Here is a 22322-nt window from a genome sequence, read left to right as displayed (position 1 = left end):
TTGCTTAATATTTTTCAACTAAATCTGCTTTCCAACTGAAAGTTGGGGCCAACTAGAATTTGATCTGGATTAGTTATCTACTCCTTGGAGGACGTGTGGTCTGCAGCTAATTAAATAGATCAAGTTTATCCATATACACAGCTCTCTGAAATACCTGATATTGTAGTATGAAATGCAGCTCTAGTAAAATTAGGTCCACAAGGGAATTAAGGATTCTAAGTGGATAGCAGTGCCTTATGTTAGGCAAGATTTTTAGAAGTTTGGTACATATATAAAGCAAGTGGTACTTATATTGAAACTTTTCATACTCTGGCTCCAATTTATCTCCCCAGTTTAATTTCAAATTACTCCCCCTTATACACTTAAAACTCCAGACAAATTGCCCTACTTAGCTTTCTTTACATTATTTTTTTTCATCTCCCATCTCTATATCTTTTCACAGGCTTCCCACACACCTATCCCACTCATACCCAGAATATTCTTTACTTTAGCATCTTAAAAGTCCTAAATCCCTTCATGGTTAATTCTTTCTACAAGAAGCCTTTCCTGATTTTCATAGTTGCTAATAATCTCTTCATTCAAATTATTTTGTATTTACTTAATGTCTCTGTGTGTATGTGTGTGTGTTTCATTTTTGTCTCTGTGTCCCTAAACATTGTGTTTGCCTCATAGTTGGTATTTGTGTAATGGTGGAATTGGCCAACATGAACATGAACTTTAAAAAAAATCAAGCATTTCCCCACCTGGTTCTAATTCAAATGATTTAATGGAAAGGGGATGGAGGAGATATTTTTAGCTATGTATGGTTGAGTATTGTTTGTCTTTCGTTCTTGAAAAGGACCATGACATCAGGGAGAGGATGCCATGACATGCAAGTGACTTGAATTTAAAAGAGGGAGGGCGGTGCAAGGTAGCCTGCTTCACTTTTTGATCCAGAGCCATATCGGTCCAGTGTCCAGATATAGATCAGGATAACTGGAGATGGCTCTGGATGAAATGGGAGACCTTGGCCTTTTTTAAGCTAAGGTCTTCAACATTTTTCACTCATTCAATGATTAAGGTAGGTAGCAATTGGGGCAAAGAATCTCCTCTTTCACCTAATCCAAAAAAATGTAAAAAATAAATGGATGGATGAATCTGGGAAGGATAGACCCTCAGGATTTTTGGCCAAAGTAGCAACGATCGCTATTTACATTCAGTCTGAGTCAATCAGGACCCAAATAATGACGAAATGAGATTTGATCTAAGACCTATTGGTGACCAATTAGAATCTGATTAGTTTTGGTTTAAGGCATGGTCCTTAAGAAGAAATCTAGTCAGTAAACACCAAGATATTGCTGGAAGGTTCAGGGATACAAAAGACTATATAAGAAAAAGTCCTTTAATTGTCTGAGTATCTGTAAGGAGCAATTCAGAGGCTACTAAACTAAATCCAAATGTAAATTTACAAAAACCACTCTGACAAATCTCTTTTTCTGTAGAGGTGAATGAGGTAGATCTGCCATGAATTTTGGATGGGGGAGAAAAGGGAATATATCTGCCTTGTCTCCTAATTGGATGCTATATGTCTATGAGCTCATAACACCTCTATCTTCCTTGTTTATTCTTTCCTGGTTTTAGATAAGTATTCTAAGAAGTGAATGTCCAAATAACCAAAAGTTACATTAAAGCAACAGAGGGCCAACCAACAACTGGAGTCAATAAGCACATTTAACAGATGAAGTACCTGCTGACATAGATTAGAAGATGGTCATCTGAGAACAATAGCAGCTTCAGAGACTATAACCTCTCATGATGGAGAAAAGTGCAGGTTATATACATTAGAAGGACTTAGAATTCATGAGAACTGCACAAAGGGATAGAAAGATTTCTGGACCTCCATAAGAAAGGGATGTGCTCGGTGATCCCACTGATTATATATACACCTCATTTTCATTTATTACACTAACTACCTTATCCTTTATACTACACTAACTACATTGTCCTTCTTCAATACACTAATGGTTGTCCTTTAAATTCAGTCTCATTGAATTTGGGAACCTATTGTGGGTATCTCTCAGTCTGGGGGCAGAGGAGGGAGGAGAAGTTGATATGAGAGATTGTTATATAATGATAATATATTTTTATCATGACTATTATGCTACGTCAAGCACTATCCTAAGTGCTTTACAAACATCTCCTTGGATCCTCACAACAACTCTGAGAGGCTGATGTTATTATTATTAACCCCATTTTACAGTTGAGAAACCTGAGGCAAACAGAAGCTAAGTAACAAGATTACACAACTAATACATGGCTGAGGCCATATTTGAACTCAGATCTTCTGTCCTCCAAGGGGTATCTTCTCAATAAAAACCTTAATGAAGTTGTACTGACTAGTTGATTGATATTGGGGAGAGCATGGAATGAGGACTGATGAGTGAAAGTAATAGAAACCTCAACCCCTCAGGATTTCTCCTGGAATGCTAATGGGAAAAGTAGTCAGCAGTCCTCTATGGATCTAGCTGATGAAACATAAATATGAGTTTCAAAGGGGTAGGAGTACTACTTCTAATACTGAATAGAATTGGTTTGTATTTTCCCTGTGTCTCAAACAAAATTATTGGCCATTAAGAATTGATTTGGTTCATTCATTAAGATTTTCATTTTGAAGTGTACATTATCTTTGTTCTAAACTGGAACCATAATAAAACAGGATCTCCCTTAACTTTGCCAAGGGAGTAAAATAATAAGTGTGTTTATATTTTCACATGGTTCTTCTGATGCTTCAGTTAATAAAATTTCCTTGGAAAAAGTCTAAAATAGACTTTTTGTCTATAATTATCCTATAATTAATTGAGTGATATTCTAGAAAGACTTTAAAATAAACATTGTCTCTTTGATTTATTCATTTAATAAAGATTTGTTGTTTATTAAGAACCAATAGTTAGCAGAGCAATGTGTTAGATAATGAAGGGAATATTTCTTTAGATAGGACAATCTCTACCCTCATGGAGTTTGTAGTCTAGTAGTGTGATACACATATATAACCAATACATGATCAATGCATTGAATATTTATAAACAAAATATTTGAGGTCTGAGGGGAAATGTTATTATTGACTTGGAGATTAGTCAAAGCTTCATGGAAGAGGTGATATTTGAGTTGATCTTTAAACTATATGCACAAATTTAACAGGTGAAAAAAAGTGAATAAATTTCCAAATAAAGCAAATGGAAAATACTAAGACACAGTAGTGGGAAAGTGCTAAAAGCATTTAGAGCTCAGAATTATTCATCAAACTTAATTGGATCATATAATAATGTGCAGAGGAAAGGAGTAAAATAGGGCTAGAACATAGAATGGCAAGAGATTTTCAAGGGCTTTGAATGCCAAGCAAAAGAATTTGAATTTATTGTGTTGGTAATAATGAGCCATTGAAGATCTTTGAGGAACAATCATCATGATCAATTCTATGTCTAAGGTAAATAAATATGATGATTATACAAAAAGAAATAGGTTGGAGAAGAAAGAGTGGAGGAGACAAATATCTCATAAGATTATTACAACAGTTCAGGCAGATTATAAAGACCTATATTAAGATGGGTCAGTGGAGAAGATATATAAGAGAAGTTGCCAATTATGCCATTATAAAATGAAAAGTGTCTATTGAAGATGACAGGCTTCAACTAGTTTATAACAGTATAATAAAATTTATAGAAATAAAATGCCATAATAAATAGAGTTCTGAACTTATAATCAGAATAACTTGGACTCGAATCCTATCCCTGACATCCTAGATTTTAGGGAGATCCTGCTACTTTTATATTGCCAATTGGTTAGTAAGTTCCTCTATCTGGAATATTTTAAATAAATATGCCTCTCTCCAATTTACCTTCTTCTGTTCTTTTACAAAAACTAAATCATCTGCTAATATTAAGTTCAGTAAGAAGATATGAAGTATCTCTTGTCTTATCAAAGTAATGTATTCGCTTCAACAAAGCTTGTATATTTTGCTAAATGCTGAGTTTGGAATCACAAAGAAGTTGACTTGAAGTCTACCTCTGATATTTTTATGATCATGGTCAAATCATAAGTGATTCTGAACCTCAATGTCCTTATTTGTAGCTGGAGATAATAGCAACATTTAAGTTACAGGGTTATTGTGAAAATAAAATGACATAATGTGTAAAGCACTTTGCATATTTTAAAAAGTCATATGGGCCTTATTAATTAATGCTAATAAATATTTATTATAATATATAATAAATTAATAAAAACAATATTAGCATTATTATTATCCACAATCCCCTTCATCACCTTCCCTAGTACTTCACTACTTAACCAAACCAACTTCTGGTACAATATATTTTTTCCTGTCAACATATCCTTTCCTTCAGTTAGTATCACATTTAAAATATATATACTGCAGTCACAAACAGGTATTTTTGACTTTACATGCAAAGGGTTGTTTTACAACTATTCCAAAAAACATTAAACTTGGATGACAGTTTCATCTCTCACCATCTGGTCTAAAGCTCCATCGTTGTGCCTGCTTCTTAGGTGAAACCCAGCCCCTAATGTATGTAGGTCTGCTGCTTTTATGTTACATTAAGGTATCAGGCCTTTGGAATGCAATATTAAACTCTTGATTGTAAAGGAATATTGTGGCCTCCTCCTTAAAATTATTGTCTTGGGTGCTACTTGCCAACTTCTGCCTGCAATGTTGTAGCATCTGCTTTAACCTCTGAGTTTATCAGGTAAGTGGGATTTGGTATGAGAGAACAGCAAGAGAATTTTTCATGGTTTAACTGATTTTTCTATACTCCTGGGATAGTGCCAATTCAATATCAAGTAGGCGAAAGCCACCAAATTACACATACTCTTAATAATTGAAAATATTATTGAATTTTTATTTTGAATTTTTCAGACTTTATTTCTTTCTGGAATGTAATAAACCAAGAGTTAATTGAGATTTCATAGACTTTGAGTTAGAAGAGGTCATCTAGTTCAATCCCCCTTATTTGACAGGGAAGTAGATTGAGGCCCAGGCAGGTTAAGTGAGCTTTTCCTAAATTCAAAGAAGTAATATACAGAAGATCAGGATATAAACCCCAGACTTCTGAGTCAAAATCCAGCATCCTTTCCATTGTAACATGCTGACTGAATTGCATATGGTAAGGAAAAAATTTCTACATAATTTGATATATTAGAGTTCTCATTTGTGATTATGAAGAAATTCCAATAATTGTTTATATAAATACAAATGATTTGTTATGTCATGTTGGTGTTAAACATATTATATGGTAAGTAGAAAAAAACAAAATAAATATCAAGTGGAATTATAGGCAATAGTCACCAATTAGTCAAGAACAGATGGAATATAAAATGATATGGAGAGTGGCAGTACACTGAATACAGAGCAAGATTCTAACATTGCCCAAAGAAGAGTAAAAGTACTGATGATCTAGTCTTCTTGAAATGAAATTAAATAAATCTGAGATACTAATAATTAATTTACTAAGAGGTAGAAAGATAGTAGTGATGCTGTATTCATGACCTAGAGGTATCTTAGAAAATGAAAGAAAGTAGAAAGAAAAGATTTAATAAGGAAAGAGCCTCACTTTTTCTAGGAGAAAAAAATTATATGAATTATAAATTATGTCTGTGGTATTTTCTTTTTTTATAAGGAAAGAAGGAAATTGTTCCATCTGAGCACTATTGAATCAAATTTGGACTTCCTAAAATTTTATCAGTTGATAAACCAGGTTTTAAGTTCAAGGATACATTCCATTCCTAACCCTCATTTTTTTCCTTTACAACTTTTGGAAATAAATTTTCTTTAGCACTGCAATTCCTCACACATAGCCTTTTAGTGCAAAAGCAAATAGTTTGGAAACAAGTAAATTAGCCAAATTCTTTTTTGAAAGAAAGGTAAGAACTTTGGAAAACCATCTTAACTCTTTCTGACCACTAGTATTGCAATTAAAACTCTAACAGCCATCTTAAAAGTATGACTCTAGGAATTACAAATAAGATTTCAAAATTATTTGGATAGAATAATTTGCTTCTTCTCTTATAAGAACAAAAAAAAAATCCAAACGACTTTAATCTAGTACATGTTCTATTTATCCACTCCAAGAAAAAGTGACTTTCTGAGTTAAAATGTTATTTTCCCCTCTGGTAATATGTGGATCCCATAAAACCTAATATATCAAGCATTTTAAAAGTTTATAGTTCTTCTGATTTGCTGAATGGCGTCCCTCTTTTCCCATTTTTTAGTCAGAAAGGATACAGATAAATACAAAACAGAAATTTGTCAATGTCTCTGAATTAGTCTTTCACAATCTTGCCATCAGATTGATAGCCAACTGTTCAAAAAGAGGGTCAGAGGATAATAGTTTTAAAGCTGGAAGGGACTACACAGCAGATAAGGAGACCAAGGCCCAGTAGGTGTTGGTTACACAGACAGTAAGTAGCAGATCTGGGACACAGGCCCAAATCATCTCTCAACGCAGCACTTATTGCACTGCATAAAGCCTCATAGGATCATTTCCAATATATATGCCCTTTCAGCCTTCACTTGAAGGGCCTATGTAGATCCTTATGGGATAAAAGAGAATGGAGAAAATTCCTAGTTATCTAAAGAAAATTAATTGCTACACAAGACAACCAGACCCTGCAATAATATTTCTTTTCTTCCTTGTGATAATTGTTTTTTTTCCTATTTCATGGTAGTGAAGAAACATCACAGGGAATAGTTCAGAAACTTGTGAAGAGTAACCTCAGCTAGCCTATAGTGTCTAAAAATTGTGGAGGGCAGAATACAAGCACAACTTAAAGAAAAAGTCCTGAAAATATAATTTCTTCAATGCTGTTAATAATTAGTCATAATCTCTTGAACATAGAATAAATGTATATCAGTAATCAATTAGTTAATAAGTATTCATTTAATACATATATATATAATTATCATATTACATATATATATATATATATTTAATAACTATCATGCTTAGTTGGGAGTGTAACTGACAAAAATTAAATAATTTCTGTCTTAAAGCAGATTATATTCTATCAAGGGAAAAATATAATGCATATATAAATACACAAACTATAAATAAGAGGCAATTTGGAGAACAAGTACACTAAGGCTGAATCAAGAATGATCTCACATAAAATAAATGAATTGATGGCTATATCACAGCTATTATCTCATTAATGGTACATTTAGGTATTTAAATATATGGCTTGAATATGTATATATGTTGTACAAATGGCAAACACTAATGTTTTATAGCTGCTCTTGTCTAAAAATAACTTAAGTTTTTAGTCTTATCAGGACTTGGAGAAAAGGGACAACTCAGAAGAAAAGTAGCTTGCTTGTAAGTCAGTAGGGAAAGTTTAACAGGCCTGCTGGGTGTCCTCTTAATGCCTGATTAAATTATTGTGCTTTATATACTAGAGTCCTGGGTCATTTGTGCATAAAGACAAAAGCAACTTCAACTTGATATTTCTGTCATCCCTGCTGTGGGAAGAGTCCCTTTCCTGGTTTATAACATCAATCACTCTTGCCCATAAATCTTAGTGGTGGATATGGTCATTTAAATCTCCACCTGCACAAACAACAGAAAATAAGAGAGTCCATAAATCTCTATGCTGGTGATTAACAAATTTTGGGTCCACTGGCAGGGATGTTATAGTTAGAAGGGTAGAGGGGAAAAGGGGAGGAAAAAATGCACTAATTCATTAATAAAGACTGATATGCTGACAATTTGTTTAGTTTACAGCACAGGAGAAAAGCAAACAGGGCATTGCTAGCAAAACAAAACGTTAGAGGTTAGTGAATTCCCAGCTGAGTCCAGGATTTAAAGATATGATAACCTAGTGTTTTTATCCTATTGAAAAAGGGAATACCATCTCTGAGTCAAATGACAAGAAGCTACCCTCAGGCTTCAATCCAGTCCCTTCTAAAAAAAAAATATGAAAGAACGACTGTGAGAGATCAGGTAAGAGAATTATAATTTCTACTCTTTAACTTTCTAACTTTAATTAACTCTCTTACAAAGATATTTTTTCTTTACCCATCATAGGCAAAATTCATAGAGATGACCCTTTTGATGTGGTAAAGAATCATTTTTCCCTGCTAGGCTAGTTAAGCTAGTAGGGAATTTCCGCACAATACCTTTTGACAGCTTAAAAGGAGCGATCTAACTATTTAGGAGAGCTTTCTACTCCTGAGCCCGGAAGGAAACTGACTGGCAGAACTTGGCCTCTAGGTGGAGATAGTCCAAGGGTGAAGAACTCTTCATAACCTAGAAAGGGGAATTGGAGATTGTGGGGTTGGGAAACAGATAAAAATTATATCTCAAGAACAATTAAAAGCGTTGACTCAAATATTAATATGTTTTATAAAGAAACACCTTAAATATAATACTTGCTGGAGGAATTGATTTTGTTATCTCATATTTAACCAAGATACAAATACAAAGAATCAGTTTTCTGGCTCTTTTCCTGAATGTGTGCTTGTAACGTACTCATGTATATATGTGCAGTGTGTGTATGTGTCTGTGTAATCTAATGGTTTTGTGGTAGCTCTGATATCTTCCAAAAGGACTTAGTATCCAGGTGCATTAAAACAGCATTTACATGCTCTATTCTTCCTCAGGGAAGATTTTATTTTCCAAAGAATCACTCAAATTTTCACAGGTTCAGCCCTATTACTGTTTGGTTTTTTTGAGAATAAAGTAAGTGACAGAGGTATGTAATTCTTTTAATTTAACACTGAGAACTCCCATTGAAGTAATAGCCTAAAGCCTTAGAATGTTATACTGGAACTCTGAAGGAATAAATTTGTCTTCTGGAATCTTTTTTATTAATGAATTGTTGGGGTGGTTGGAATTTGAGGTTAAGAGAAAGTATACTATTTGGATTTGGGGAGGAAAATGAGGAACAAGGGGAGAATGTGCTTTAGAAGTTCCCTTTCCCAAAAGCTGTCCACAAGACCCCTGAGGTCCTTTCCAGTCTTAAATCTATCTGTGCTCAACGAATCCTAGGGAGTCTGGAAGGAAAAAAGACTACCAAATGAGCCGCTGGGTGATAACCACTGGAAGGGGAAGAGGCAAGGAAGTGTCTAGGAATGACTGCAGCCTGCTTCAGTGGGAATGATTTAAATGACAAGTTGGGAATGAGTGGCCTATGTGCATTTGTGTGATCCCCTCCTGTTGAGGACTAGGTTTGTGAGTGTGGTTGTGGTTGAAGCTGGGCCCCTCCCCTGGGCTGCTAGGATCCGCCTCTCTATTCCCCAGATAAATTACTAGTGTCCACCAAATTCCTCAGCTAGCTCTCTCTTTCTCTCTCTCTTTCTCTCTCTCACTCACTCCACTACGGGTCATCGTGTACAGGGGGTGGGGAAGAGCCTTGGCCTCTTCACCACAAGAACACTTATAAGCCCCCTTTCAACAGCACTAAGAAGGGAAAGGGGGTGGGACCCCCAATAGTACCCCAAACCCCTTTCCAGCCTGCAATTTTTGCTCCGTTCTTTGAAAGGTCTCTCTCTGTCTCTCACTGCGTGTGTCTGTCTCTGTTTCTCTCTCTTTTTCCTCCTCCTTTTCTCTTCCTCCTTTCCCTCTCCCCTGTTCTTTCTCTGTCCCTTCTCCCCCAAACCATGTCCACTGGCTCCCTTAGTGATGTGGAAGATCTTCAGGAGGTGGAAATGTTGGAATGCGACAGCCTGAAAATGGATTCTAACAAGGAATTTGGGACTTCAAATGAAAGTAATGAAGAGAGTTCTAATTGCGAACATGGGTCTCCCCAAAAAGGCAGGGGTAGCTCTGGCAAGAGGAGAAAAGCACCCACCAAGAAGAACCCTCTGAATGGAGTCAGCCAGGAGGGGAAACAAGTTCAACGAAATGCAGCCAATGCCAGGGAGCGGGCCAGGATGCGGGTCCTTAGCAAGGCTTTCTCCAGGCTCAAGACAACCTTGCCCTGGGTCCCTCCGGACACCAAGCTCTCCAAACTGGACACTCTAAGATTGGCGTCCAGTTATATTGCTCACCTGAGGCAGATCCTGGCCAATGACAAGTACGAAAATGGTTACATCCATCCTGTCAATCTGGTAAGTTACTGCTCCAAGTCTCTCCAACAGCCTTCTGGCCAACCCAATCCCCTCTCCCTCTCTTCCCCACCATCCCCACCCCTGCCTCCAGCTCACATATATGCGTGAGCACACCCAGTGCATATAAGAGTGTACGTGTGATCACTTACACACCACAAAGTGGGACAATCATCCAGATACTTCCTCAGTCGGGGACCTTTCCTGAAACACTGGCCTAATGTTCCATCTTCTCTCCTTTAGCCTTCATGCAACCTCACAGGGCCTCCTCACTCCCCTCCCAACCCACATAGCCTACTTGATTTATACCGTCGTTTAACGTGGCAGTCCAATTAGGGGTTTGCAAGTCTATTAATCTAGCTAAGGGGAGGGAGCTTCGGCTTTAGTGCGGGCCAGGAGCAGAGGGGTTAGCATTAGACACGGGGGAAGATTGGCAAGAAGCTTAGGGAGAGGTCAAACACGCAGGGGAGGTTTTTTTCCCCCCACAAACTTGAGAGAATTCGCTCCTATCCATCTCTCTCTCTCCTTTCCCTAGCTAAATCCACTATAAACTAAGGTTTCTATTTGCCTTTGTATTTGCTTCCAAAAATGATTCTTTTAAGAAATATGTCTAGTATTGAGATTTCCCAAACCTTATTTCCTGATATTTGGTTCTTAAAAATGAAAATTGAATAGCATATGTCTTAACCAAGTGTGAGTACTGTGAAATTTCTGCATGCTAGCAAGCCAGGTATCTGGGACCACACATTCTTTAGCCGCCAAAAACAGATGTCTTATCATTATATTCCTATTTCAAAATTCCAACAGCTCTCATCAGTGCAGCCCAATCACAAAGGTGATTCTCATTGAAAACTTAGGATCCTTTTGGCTTCTGTCAAGATTAAAAATAAATTATTGCTTAAAAAATAAATGTTTGGCTAAACTCTGTGTTCCTCCACTTGAGTTCTGCAGTTTGGGTACAGTCTTCAGATTTTGTTATTTTGTAATCAATTTGCTTATTTTAAAACTTCCAGCCTTAAAGGAGAATAAACAACTTACTGTCTCCTCTGTTTTTCTATGATAAGAATTTGAGATTTTCCTTCGAAAATCGGCTCCTTATCAGTTCTGCATTCATTAAGAGAGGATTCTTCTCCAGGAGGCATAGATAGCACCACAGCACCAGGACTCGAGCCTTGAGCTTGGAGTAAGGGAAAGAATTTTACTTGTCTGCAACTCTTTCAACTAAAAGTTCATTTAAAAAATAAATAAATAAAAGTTCATTGTTTAATTTTTAAAACCTAAAAAACTCAATAAAATGAGAGCATTGGCACTGCAACTACAGCTGAAATCTTTTTTTGATATTCTCAAGCGAGTTTTGATTACAAATCAGAAGGAAAGAGGAGAAAGCGGCTTTTCCTACCTCATACGGGAATTTTCCCCTTATTTATCATCATAGTTGTTATTGTTCTCATTTAGGAGCTCATAAAAACCAATCATTGGCAAATCTATTACAAATCTGTCTAAGGGATACATAAAACGGGAGCGAACTTACTGAGAACTTGATAGCTAAAATTCGGCAATTGAAAGTAAGTAGAGGGGAAAAGCAAGAAAGGAAAGGAGCTAATAATTTGTGAGAGTGATGTAAAGAAAACATATTTATTCAAAAATAAGCCTAATCATTTTCCAAACTTTGCTCATCTCTATCCTCCTTTCCTTTTCAACTTCTATCTTTCATTTTCATTTCATTTTCTTTCAATTATTTTTGGAGGAGTGGAGACAGAACAGAGAGAGAGAGAGAGAGAGAGAGAGAGAGAGAGAGAGAGAGAGAGAGAGAGAGAGAGAGAGAGAGAGAGAGAGAGAGAGAGAGAACAATGCTACTGTGGGATATTTTAACTTACACCTCAAATTTGTACCCATAAATAGCAGTGACCCTACTTAACTCCCTTTTTTCCAATTCCATCCCCACTCCTACTCACCAACACTCCAAATATTCCACTACTACTATCCATCCTCCTGCAACCTCCATCTTTTCCCTAACTGCAGACTTGGCCCTTTATGGTGGCTGGAAAACCAGAGAGTGACCTGAAAGAAGTGGTCAACGCAACCCGCTTGTGTGGAACAACAGCATCCTGACCAAGGAGATACAACCCTGGAAAGACTTTCTACTGGAGGGATCTGGGGACAGGAAAGCCCTCCATGCTCTCCTTCTCCCTCCCCTCTTCTTTCCCCTTCCCCCCACTACCCTACCCTTCTCCTAAGGAACACTTTATAGCGACGAGGAGATTCATTTCCAGACCAAAGAGGAGACCAAATGTACATTTAAATTTTCCCATCTATTTAACTTTATAAACATGTACAATGAATGAGTGACTCCCCAAGCCTTGCTGGTTCAAGTGCAATATATAAATATGAATATATAAATATATAATGAAACCTGTCATGTATATCTTTTGTACAATATGTTGTGAAAATGTAGATGATAGAATAGCTGGCTTTGATAGTCACATCTATAAAGTAATTCACTTTAAAAGATATATTTTTCTTCAGAATGGTTTTGCTACTTCTGTGAATAAATCTTTCTTTATATTGAAAAAGAAGAACTTGATATTGTTGTATTTATTTCTTTCATAAGATAAAGGGGGAGAAATGGAAGACTAAGGGCTTTATGGATTTGGGGGAAAAAGTATAATTTGTAGATGAAGTAGTTGAGTTTATTAGGTTTTCTGAAATCCAAACCAAAACTTTTGAGTTTATTTGAATGAGAATTTAATACAGGTTGGTGAGATGTCTGTATTTTGCTATGAAGTTGTAGGCCATATTTTATTATCATTGTTTTAGTTGGAATTCTGTGATTTCAAATAATAATAACAATAACTACTATCTATCTGGTCTGTCTTTTAAGAGAACAAAATACCCAAAAGGAAAATTTCTACAGAGACCCTGCAGTAAAAGCAAATAGGAAGAATGAAGCTAATTTGAGTGGAGTCAGACGGATAATGATGCTCCAGATAAAATGCATCAGGGAACCGGGGAGCGCAACTGGGGTGGAGCAGGGAGAGAGGAGATAACTTTTTCATGGTTTTGCAATATTATCGATCACTTTGGCATGCCGGTGAATTTCAGCTTGTGTCAGTTTTCAAAGATACACAAGAAATTTACCAACCTCTATTTGTATTCCAGGAAAAGAATAGAAAGGAATTAAGAACTTGAAAACTCAAAAAGTTTTGATTTCTTTCCATTAAGAGCGCCTCTCTATTCCACCACGCCTTTTCTTCAGTTCAGCTGCCAATATTTTTATGATTATTGAACTTGTATGGTCACATTGTGGCTGAGGGCTGTAAAGGGAGTTCCTCACTTTCCCCAAGAACTTCCCGCTAACTTGGGTTTTAATTTAAACATCTTTTATTTAAACATCTTCTAGTCTATTGATCAGCTAGTCTGTGGGAGATTAAAGTGAGATAAACAGAAAGGAGCCCAAAGAGCATGGGTCTGGGCTCCCTCTACTGCCCTATTGGAGACCAGAGGCGGCTGATGCACCAGATCCCACCGGGGCTGTTTAATTTTTCAGGGTTATGACCGCACTGTTTACAAGATGTCTTTGGTTATTTATGCTGTTATTGCTAGCAGAGGGGCTTTAAATTTCCGCTTCACTTGCTCTTTTCGATGGGAGGAGGAGATAAAACGGGGGCGGGTACCTGAGTTGAAAGATTCAACCCAACCCCATTCCTCTCCATCCTCCCTACCCTCAACTCTTTGCAGAAACAGAAGAGAAGCTCTGTGATATTTCTGTCGGCCTGAGTTCAGGGGTCCCCAACTTGGCCAATATGAAACGAAAAGAAAATGTATACTATGTAGGAAGAATTCTGCACCAGTACATATTGCTTCCAAGGCTGGTTACAGCTCCAACAAATTGCAATGTAATCTGGGGGGGAGAGGATGGGAATGGGAAAGAAGTAGGAGAGATCATTTTAGGACGTTCCTCGCCCCCAAATGCGTTTTGCTTACCGGCTTAAAAGTTTTGTTTTGTTTTGGTTTTTCCCCCAAGAAGGTTTTCCTCCTTCTCCTCCAGCGCACATTTCACCTGCTCCAGCTGCCTATTCTCGCAGGTGCATCAGCTACAGCTATGAAACACTTCTGAGTAGCAGTGCGCGGTTTGTTTGTCCTTCTAGTGTCTTAATTCTCTGATCTCACTTGAGCGTCAACCTAGAAAATGACCTTACAAACCACGTAACAACCTATCTGTGACTGGACAAGACATTGTCAGTCAACTAGAACCGTCAGACAGAAGGTAATTCCAGAGCTGCAAACCTAGTCGACTTTTACAAGGAACAAGAAAAAAGCAGCCCCCTCTCTTTTTACTATATCAGTAACGTAAAAGTATTCTACTGGTAATACTAATTACTAGAGCGCAGTGACCCCCACACCCACGCATCCTGTCTGTAAAAACAAATTCGGGGAAGAGAGATGTAGCAGAGATGTTCCCAGCGCTCAGACCTAAGGCCACTCTTCTGAAGGAGGGGAATTGTAAGATTTGAGATTTTTTTTTGCTGTTGTTCAGTCACTGGAAAAAAAAAAAAGTGAGTTTTTGAAATCTACTGGAGAAAGAGGCTTTATTCCAAATAGGAGTTGATGCATGTATCACGACACTTTCCTCTCTCTTTCATCAAATCATTTACGTATCAGATACTCACCTTATATATAGTTTTCTGACAACATTAGAAGACAATACTCTTTACAACAGTTTGAATGTGGGCCACCAATAGCCCTCTTCCGTTAAATGAATCTTCCATTATTTTCAGTGATGTTCTAGCTACTTCTCCCCCACTATTTCCTTTTCCCCTTATTCATCTCCTACTCTTTTCATTTTTTACATTTTCTTGCATTCTTTGTTTCCTTCAGTCTTTCCCCCCCCCCCAAAAAAAAAAAAAAAAAAAAAAAACATTCCCTTCTAATAACCTAAGATCAAACTTGGTTTCTTTATTTTTAAAGTTTTTGAACCCTTCTGATTCAGAAGTCTACTCAAGGCTGAGATCATTTCATTGCCTGGCTTGAAGAAATTGGAGGGTTACTTGAAAAGGAATCATCAACACCAACCATCAGAAAGAATTGCCAGTTCCAAGAGAAGTGCCAACTAGACACAAGAAAGAAATTAACAGGTCTTTTTAAAAATGGAAAGGAGACAAAACAACTCCAATAGTATCTGTAAAGAGAAAGTGTTGAAAATAAATGTTTACCAGATTTTTAAAAATCCTATCCCACAAGCTAAAGCTTGTGTTATCTTGATAATTCTCTCCCACACTTCCAATCTGACTTTTACCACCAAATATCTATTAATTATCAAAGATTTTCCCATTATTTATCAAACAACTCCCTCATTACCAAACTAAACAGAATGGAAAAATATAAGCACAGTTCTCCCTTTCCCTTGGAGTTAATGATCTGTAGAGAAATTTGGACAGAAGACTGTTAAGATGTGTTTCTCGGGGAACAGAAAAGGGGAGAAACCTTTTTCAGCTGTTTTCCAAAAAAGATAGTTAAAATATCATTCTTAATATTAACATAAATAATAGATTTTGTGCTTTAAGATTTACAATATGCTTCCTCTCTGTAACCTTGTAATGTAGTTAATCAGGTTTAATAATTCTACAAAACTAGTTGATGTCTGAGCCCACATAGCAACACAGATCTTTAATCTCTAAGAAAAAAGTTTTTGTCACTGTACCATGCAAACAGCTCATTGACAATCCAGAACTAAGCAAGTTGGACTTTTCTTCAGTCAACCCAGAAATCCACTACTTGAAAGGATTTTAAATCTCATTCAGTACAAATGCAAACCATTCATGCTTAATCTTGAAGAATCATGTCTTTCCTTAAATACTGCTTAGAAGATTTTTCTCTGAAGGTTGGAGGACTTTCTCTTGTTTTTTAATGTCTCTAGCACTTTAACACTTGTCCTCCATCTATTGTTTCATTCTAGCTATATAATCCAGCTCATTCCTTTTGTAGATGCACAACTCCTCAATGGTGTCTTTTATAAATTTAGCTCACACTGTACTTCAATTACATGATTTTCTAATTCTATAACTAAAGGGGGAAGTAAAAAGAAAGGAATAGGGAAGATCATTCTTAATATTACATGGTCAGCTTAAAAATGAAGTAAAATTCACTTGTTTGGAGGAAATGTTTCAATACCTTATTGATGTATATCTGGGAAGATATTATGTATGTATATTAAGCATTCCTGTTATAGATATAGGGGAGGAGACATATGAAGCAGCACATGGGGGAACAGAAACAAATATGAGAGCGTCAGGAGAATATATTATCAGTCCTACTTGCTGGCGACCCACCTGTGGGTTAGGAGACATCATAACAACTTCTTTCATTGAATCAAATAAACTTTTGCTATAAATGGGATTTAGTCTCCAAGGTCCACACCCCCTCCCTAAGTCCTGATCCCTTTTGCACATCAAACAAACTAAAGCTATAAAGTCGACTACATTTAGTGCTAGTTTACTTGCATTTGTTTGCTGTTGCTACTGGGTAATATGACTCCCATTCTCGGAGGTCCAATCCGAGGTCATCTATCCAAGGAGAACTTTTCAGAGTCCCAGTCGCCGTGAGGTGGGGAATACTGAAACCAGGATGAGAACCCAGAGGAGTCACTGCCCTTAAGAAAGTGCGAAGGATCGAATCCAATACTTAATGTGCAACAAGAAAATTGGATTTACACACATATATTATATCTAGGTTATACTGTAACACATGTAAAATGTGAGATTGCCTGTCATCTAGGGGAGGGAGGGAGGGGAAAATCTGGAAAAATGAATACAAAAGATAATGTTATAAAAAAAATTACTCATGCATATATACTGTCAAAAAATTTATAATTATAAAATTAATTTAAAAAAAGAAAAGAAAAGAAAAGAAAGTACTAAGGATCTCTGTTCTTTTGTAGCTGAACTTTACTGTACTGAGGAGTTTGACGGTGGTATGAGATAGAAAAAGAAGTCAGCTATAATTGGCTCCCTAAAATGAAATATTTACTGATCTATCTGAAATTTGTTCTTAAAGTTTGCTTAACTGTATTCTTAAAGTCTCTGTCCCATTCCACATAATTATCCTAACCCTAACCCTAACTCTAACCCTAACCCTAACCCATGATGTTAGAGAGCCTAAGAGTGACCACTCAAAACCCTGGGGGAAGGATGAGAAGAGACAAAGTCAGAAAAAGCCAAAGTCTCTAAAATCCATTCTCCATTTTTAAATACTCCTCTTCAAATACATCCTTTGCTCCCTATCCCTAATTTATTCTCTTTTATCAACTGGAAATACTGCTGGGTAAAAATGCAAGTCATTCCTTTCTTTCTTTTAAACCTTTCTCTTCAAGCTCATTTACATGAAGCTAGCACGTCTTAGCATCCTATGGGGACAGATAACAGCAGCGATAAAACTCTTCCTTTTTCAAGTGGGAAAAGTGCCTTAGACTATGAGATGGGTGTGTCAATAAAGGAAAGCTGGGAAACAGAAGAAAACCTTTTTTGGTCAAGGGAGAATAAATCATTAAGTTGAGTCCATAAAGGTTGGAGAAAATAAAGGCAATTAACATTGGGATTGTTGTTAGGACTATCTTGAGCTTCAATATTGCAAGTTCCAAGTGGAAGAGAACACCTACAATACAGATGAGACTGAAGGCAATAAAATGAGGAGGATGGATTTTTAAACTTTCCCCCCAACCTATTTACCTACCTGATTTCTTTTCTTCCCACTTGCAAACTATATCTTTTCTCTCATTACATGGGAAGAAAGTCCATTATCAGATGTCTTAAATTAATGATGTCCTTATCCTTGAATCATTAACTTATAAGGAACTATCATAAATCACTAATGAGAATTTTATTGTAAAAATGAAATGTTTTAAGTAAATTGATTTTAACATTTAAAATGCATTCTTCTGATAAATAAATAAACTATAACACAACACATAGATTTAACCCTCTCAGGGCATTTCTTAGTTTATTTAATAATTTGCTGATTCCAAGTCTTTAAAATGATACCCCTAGACACCTAAAAGAATTTATGTCTCTCAATATTTTGCCCTATTCACTAGTAAAACCAGACCTAGCCAATGAAAGCAATAACAGAATTCTTGTAAAGATCTGATCCTTTTCTGGAATAAACATTTTTGTAATTATTAAAGACTATACCTAAAGGTAAGGGGCCATAATGAATAGAGACCTAGGTTTGGGTCCAAAAGACACCAGCTGTGTGATGTTGGGTAAGGAGGCCATCATTACCTTTATATGTTACATTTAAACATTCATAGTTAATAGGAGCTTGTTATTTGAGGATCCATAGAATTATTCCCTACGGAAAATGAAATTCCCATAGTAGTCTTAAGTATAAATTCTAATGAATGAACCAACATTAAAGGCATAGAAGATACTATTCTCAGTCTTGAAATCTTTTCAGAATTTTATTTCCAGCAAAGAGCCTATTAAAATTCTATGTCTTGCAGAAGCCTAACAGTCTGCCTCTATCACTGATGATTTAAGGAAATAAAAATGATGCTGGATTTTGAATTAGATGAACTAGATTTAAATTTTGATTCAGCCATTTGCTACCTGTGGTTCCATGGGCCACTTACTTTCCTTATCTAAGTGTGAATCTCAGTTTCCTCATCTATAAAATTGAAATGATTTAACTAGATGGCTTCTGAAGTCTTTTCCAGTTCTAAAACTTGTGCTCTCATTCTGATCAATATTTGACAACTCTCACCTTTTACATCTGTCATCTCATTTCCTGCCTCTGCTACAGAGTTCCAGCTGGGATGATTTGCATCCTTTTGTACTTTGTCTATCTTCCTTTCACCTTCATCCCTTGCCCCTTGATAGTCAACCACTGAAATTCATGAACTTGGAGAAGGATTTCCTCTGCTACTCACAGAAGAAAGCTATTTGAATAAAATATAAAATACAATGTTGTCACTCATTTGAATAATTTCTTTTTAAATTTTCTACTTATTTTATTTATACTGTATAAAATATAAAAGGATTTCCATAATGGCAAATGTTTTTTTAAAAATTGTACTTGAAATTGCAAATCTAAGATGTACAACTTGCTATTAGTTCTAAATATATAATAAAGTTATGTAAATTAAAGGAAATGAACAGACAGTTTTTAAAGAAGCAATATTTTTATTAAACATGTTATAATTTTATTTTGGGAGCAATCCTATTGCAATTCCTTCCCAAGCTTGAACCTTGAACTTTGAAAGCTATACTAACAAAATACAAAAATATATTTGTTTAAGAAATTATTGATTATGTGAGGAATATTTATCAGGCTCTGAGAAACATACAAAATTTAACTCATACCTAACCTTGCCATCAAGAAGCTTTCAGTATAATATGAAAGGAGGTAGATAAGACACCAACATAGGTAGCCATAAGCCACCACCACCAACAATCACTAACCCATTATCATTGATAGGCAGATAAGTACTAGCATCTTGTGATTGCCAATGATCCCTAGGCTGGATCGTGCTTTTAGTCAAGCTTCAGAAGCCATCATCCTAGAAAGCAATTCCTAAGGAGACATGACCTAGAACCTGTATCTGCAGTTGCTAAGATCTCCAAACTTCTTAGCAACTACAGCTACTGAAAACCAAGAACAGAAAGTTTTCACCATCAAAGTCTATTATCAAATGGCTCAACAGCAGAAACCAGTATGGTTTTATCAGGGGAAATAACATTAAAGAAAATGAATTGCCATCTGTTACCATCAAAACTGCATCTAAAACTTCCTTTATGTGTTTTCTGTTTCTCTCATTAGAATTTGAATATTCTAAGAGCAAAGACTCTTGGCTATTCTATCCCCAGCACTTAATACAAAGTTTTGCACATAGCAAATCAGTAATAAATGCTTGTTCATAAATTTGTCTACTCATTACACACAATATTATGAAACTTTATTATATTAAGAACGAGATGACCTGGGTTCTAACCCTACTTCTTATGGGTACTACCTGAATAATTTCCTTCATTGTTAAATAAGGAGTTTGTAATGGAAGATCTCAAGGTTATCTAAGATTTTATGATTTTATACTTTTTAATTTCAAAGGAGAAAGGTCATTACCAATTAAAGCATGGATTCTTAACTTTTTTGATTCATAAATTATTTTGACAGTCTGTGAAGCCTATGGACATTATTTCAGAATGTGCTTTAAATGCATATAATAAAATATATAACATTACAAAGGAAACCAATTATATCAAAATATAGTTATCAAAATATGTTTTTTAAAGTTAAGAATCCCTGTCCTTCCCTCATCCTATGTTTGTGAAGTTTATATTTGAATGATAGTAAGGAAGCATTTAAAAACACACAGGAAAGAGCAGAAGGAAATTAAAATGAGGACACAAACACAGAGGGCAGCTTTATTTTCTGACACTCCCCCAACGCACACCCATCTCCACATACGCATCATCAGGAAGACAAGGAATATTGCAGTGGCACAGTGAATCAGGTCGAGCATGGTGAATAAAGTGCTGGGCTTGGTGTCAGGAAAATATGAGTTCAAATTCAGTTTCTAATATTGATTAGTTTGTGACTTTAGGCAAGTCCCTTAAAATTTGTAAAATAAAGAAGGATTCTTATGAGGATAAAACAAGAAAACATTTATAAAGCATCTTCCACACCTTAAATGCTAGTTATTAATATCATTATCATTCCTCTGTTGCCATCCTTCCCTTTGAGATTCATTCCAATCCATTTATGTATAGCTCCTCTTTTCAAATACTGGTTTAGCAAAACAAACCAAAAATTTACAGTCTATGAGTTGAGAAGAATCAGAAGAAAGCAATGTCATAGAAAACAAGGGGAGAAAAAGTTATTTATGGATATTATTGTATTTTACTTATTTAGTTATATATTATACATACTTATATACATATGCAGATATATTATATATATTTATGTATATAAAATATATAGTATGTGTAATACAGAGAGATGAGAGAAAGAGAGAAAGAGAATTATGTATCTGTAATTCTGAGATCTTATTGGGGAAAGAATAAATTGGTGGCAAAGAGGCCCTGGAAGAGTGGCTGAACTCACAAATATCTATTCTAGAGTCTTAGCCCAGTGTAATGAAGAACAAAGCATAACTATGAGATAGCTTATAAGTGGCCCAAGCATCCAAATCTCAAACTCTGATTCTCTTATTACTATCCCCTCCTCCAATATTTCAAGAGAGTTAACACTCAGGATCTGAAATGATTCATACTTCTGAGTCAAGCATTTTGCTTTTTCAGGTGCTCAGATGCTGAAACTTGATATTGAACTTTAACCTATTCCTTCATCTTTTCTCTGATCATTCCTTATTCATCAAATCCCCTCTTTCTCTCCTCTTCTATTTTTTCCTTTTCCTACTGATTACAAATATGCTCAGGTCTCTTGTAAAAAGAAATCAGAACCTTTCCCTTGATCCTGCCATCCATTTAAACTATGCTACACCCTTAATGTTTCTGGACTAAATTATTTCTAAGTTTTTTTTTACCTCTAAATCCTGTGATTCAATTCTTTCCTTCCTAGCTAACCCTGCATAGTCCACAATCATTTGCTCCCACTGCCTCGCCATTTTATCCTCAACCTCTTTCAGTCTACCTTCCAATCCCACTACTCTACAGATACTTAGATTTTCAAGGATGCTATCTGAATCATCATCCTTTTTTGGCTTTCAGCCATTTGGGGCACTATTGATCAGTTCTCCATACTTACCCTTTCAATCATTTTTACTCATTTTCAGTCTATTTATGGATTTTTTCCTCAATGTTTACAGACATGCTTAGGTTTCTCCTATCCTCAAAATCTTCACTTAATTCTGCCATCTTTTCAAATTATCACTCCCAATTGTCAAAGTTCTTGAGTCAACTACACTTCTGTTCTTTTTCTACCACCTGCTTATTAATTCCTCTGAAGCTGACTTTCAGTCCTCCCACTCTTCTGAAATTACTCTTTCCAGAATGATATTTTAAAAATTAAACCCAATGTTTTTTCTGTTTTCATCCCCCTTGACTTCTCTACAATTTTTTCATTGTTTACCACCTCCTACTAATAAAAGATATACTCCCTCCCTTTGGTATTCCTCATTCTACTCCTGGCTTTTCTATTATCTGTCTCATTATTCCTTCTTAGTACCACTTGTCAATATTTCCTGCCTTCAAAGAACAGTTACTCCCCAAAGCTC

General features: G+C 36.0%; 1 protein-coding gene across 1 annotated transcript; it reads left to right on the top strand.

Annotated features, from left to right (window-relative positions):
- Positions 1 to 9328: 9328 nt before the first annotated feature.
- Positions 9329 to 12666, top strand: TCF21 (transcription factor 21). Its single transcript, XM_074309785.1, has 2 exons — positions 9329 to 10096; positions 12116 to 12666. Exons 1-2 carry the CDS (start codon positions 9647 to 9649, stop codon positions 12203 to 12205), a joined length of 540 nt encoding a protein of 179 aa, XP_074165886.1. The 5' UTR covers positions 9329 to 9646; the 3' UTR covers positions 12206 to 12666.
- Positions 12667 to 22322: the final 9656 nt, after the last annotated feature.

This window comes from Sminthopsis crassicaudata, chromosome 4 (assembly GCF_048593235.1).
Source record: "Sminthopsis crassicaudata isolate SCR6 chromosome 4, ASM4859323v1, whole genome shotgun sequence".
Taxonomy (NCBI): Eukaryota; Metazoa; Chordata; class Mammalia; order Dasyuromorphia; family Dasyuridae; genus Sminthopsis; species Sminthopsis crassicaudata.
Note: the sequence above shows the minus strand (reverse complement) of the source record. Positions and strands in the feature narration are given on the sequence as shown.

Bases quoted from the DNA above. Each gene is read 5' to 3' on its own strand.
- TCF21 (XM_074309785.1), top strand. From the start codon at position 9,647: ATGTCCACTGGCTCCCTTAGTGATGTGGAAGATCTTCAGGAGGTGGAA. The intron at 10,097-12,115 runs GTAAGTTACTGC...CCCTAACTGCAG, and splicing joins ACATCCATCCTGTCAATCTG to ACTTGGCCCTTTATGGTGGC.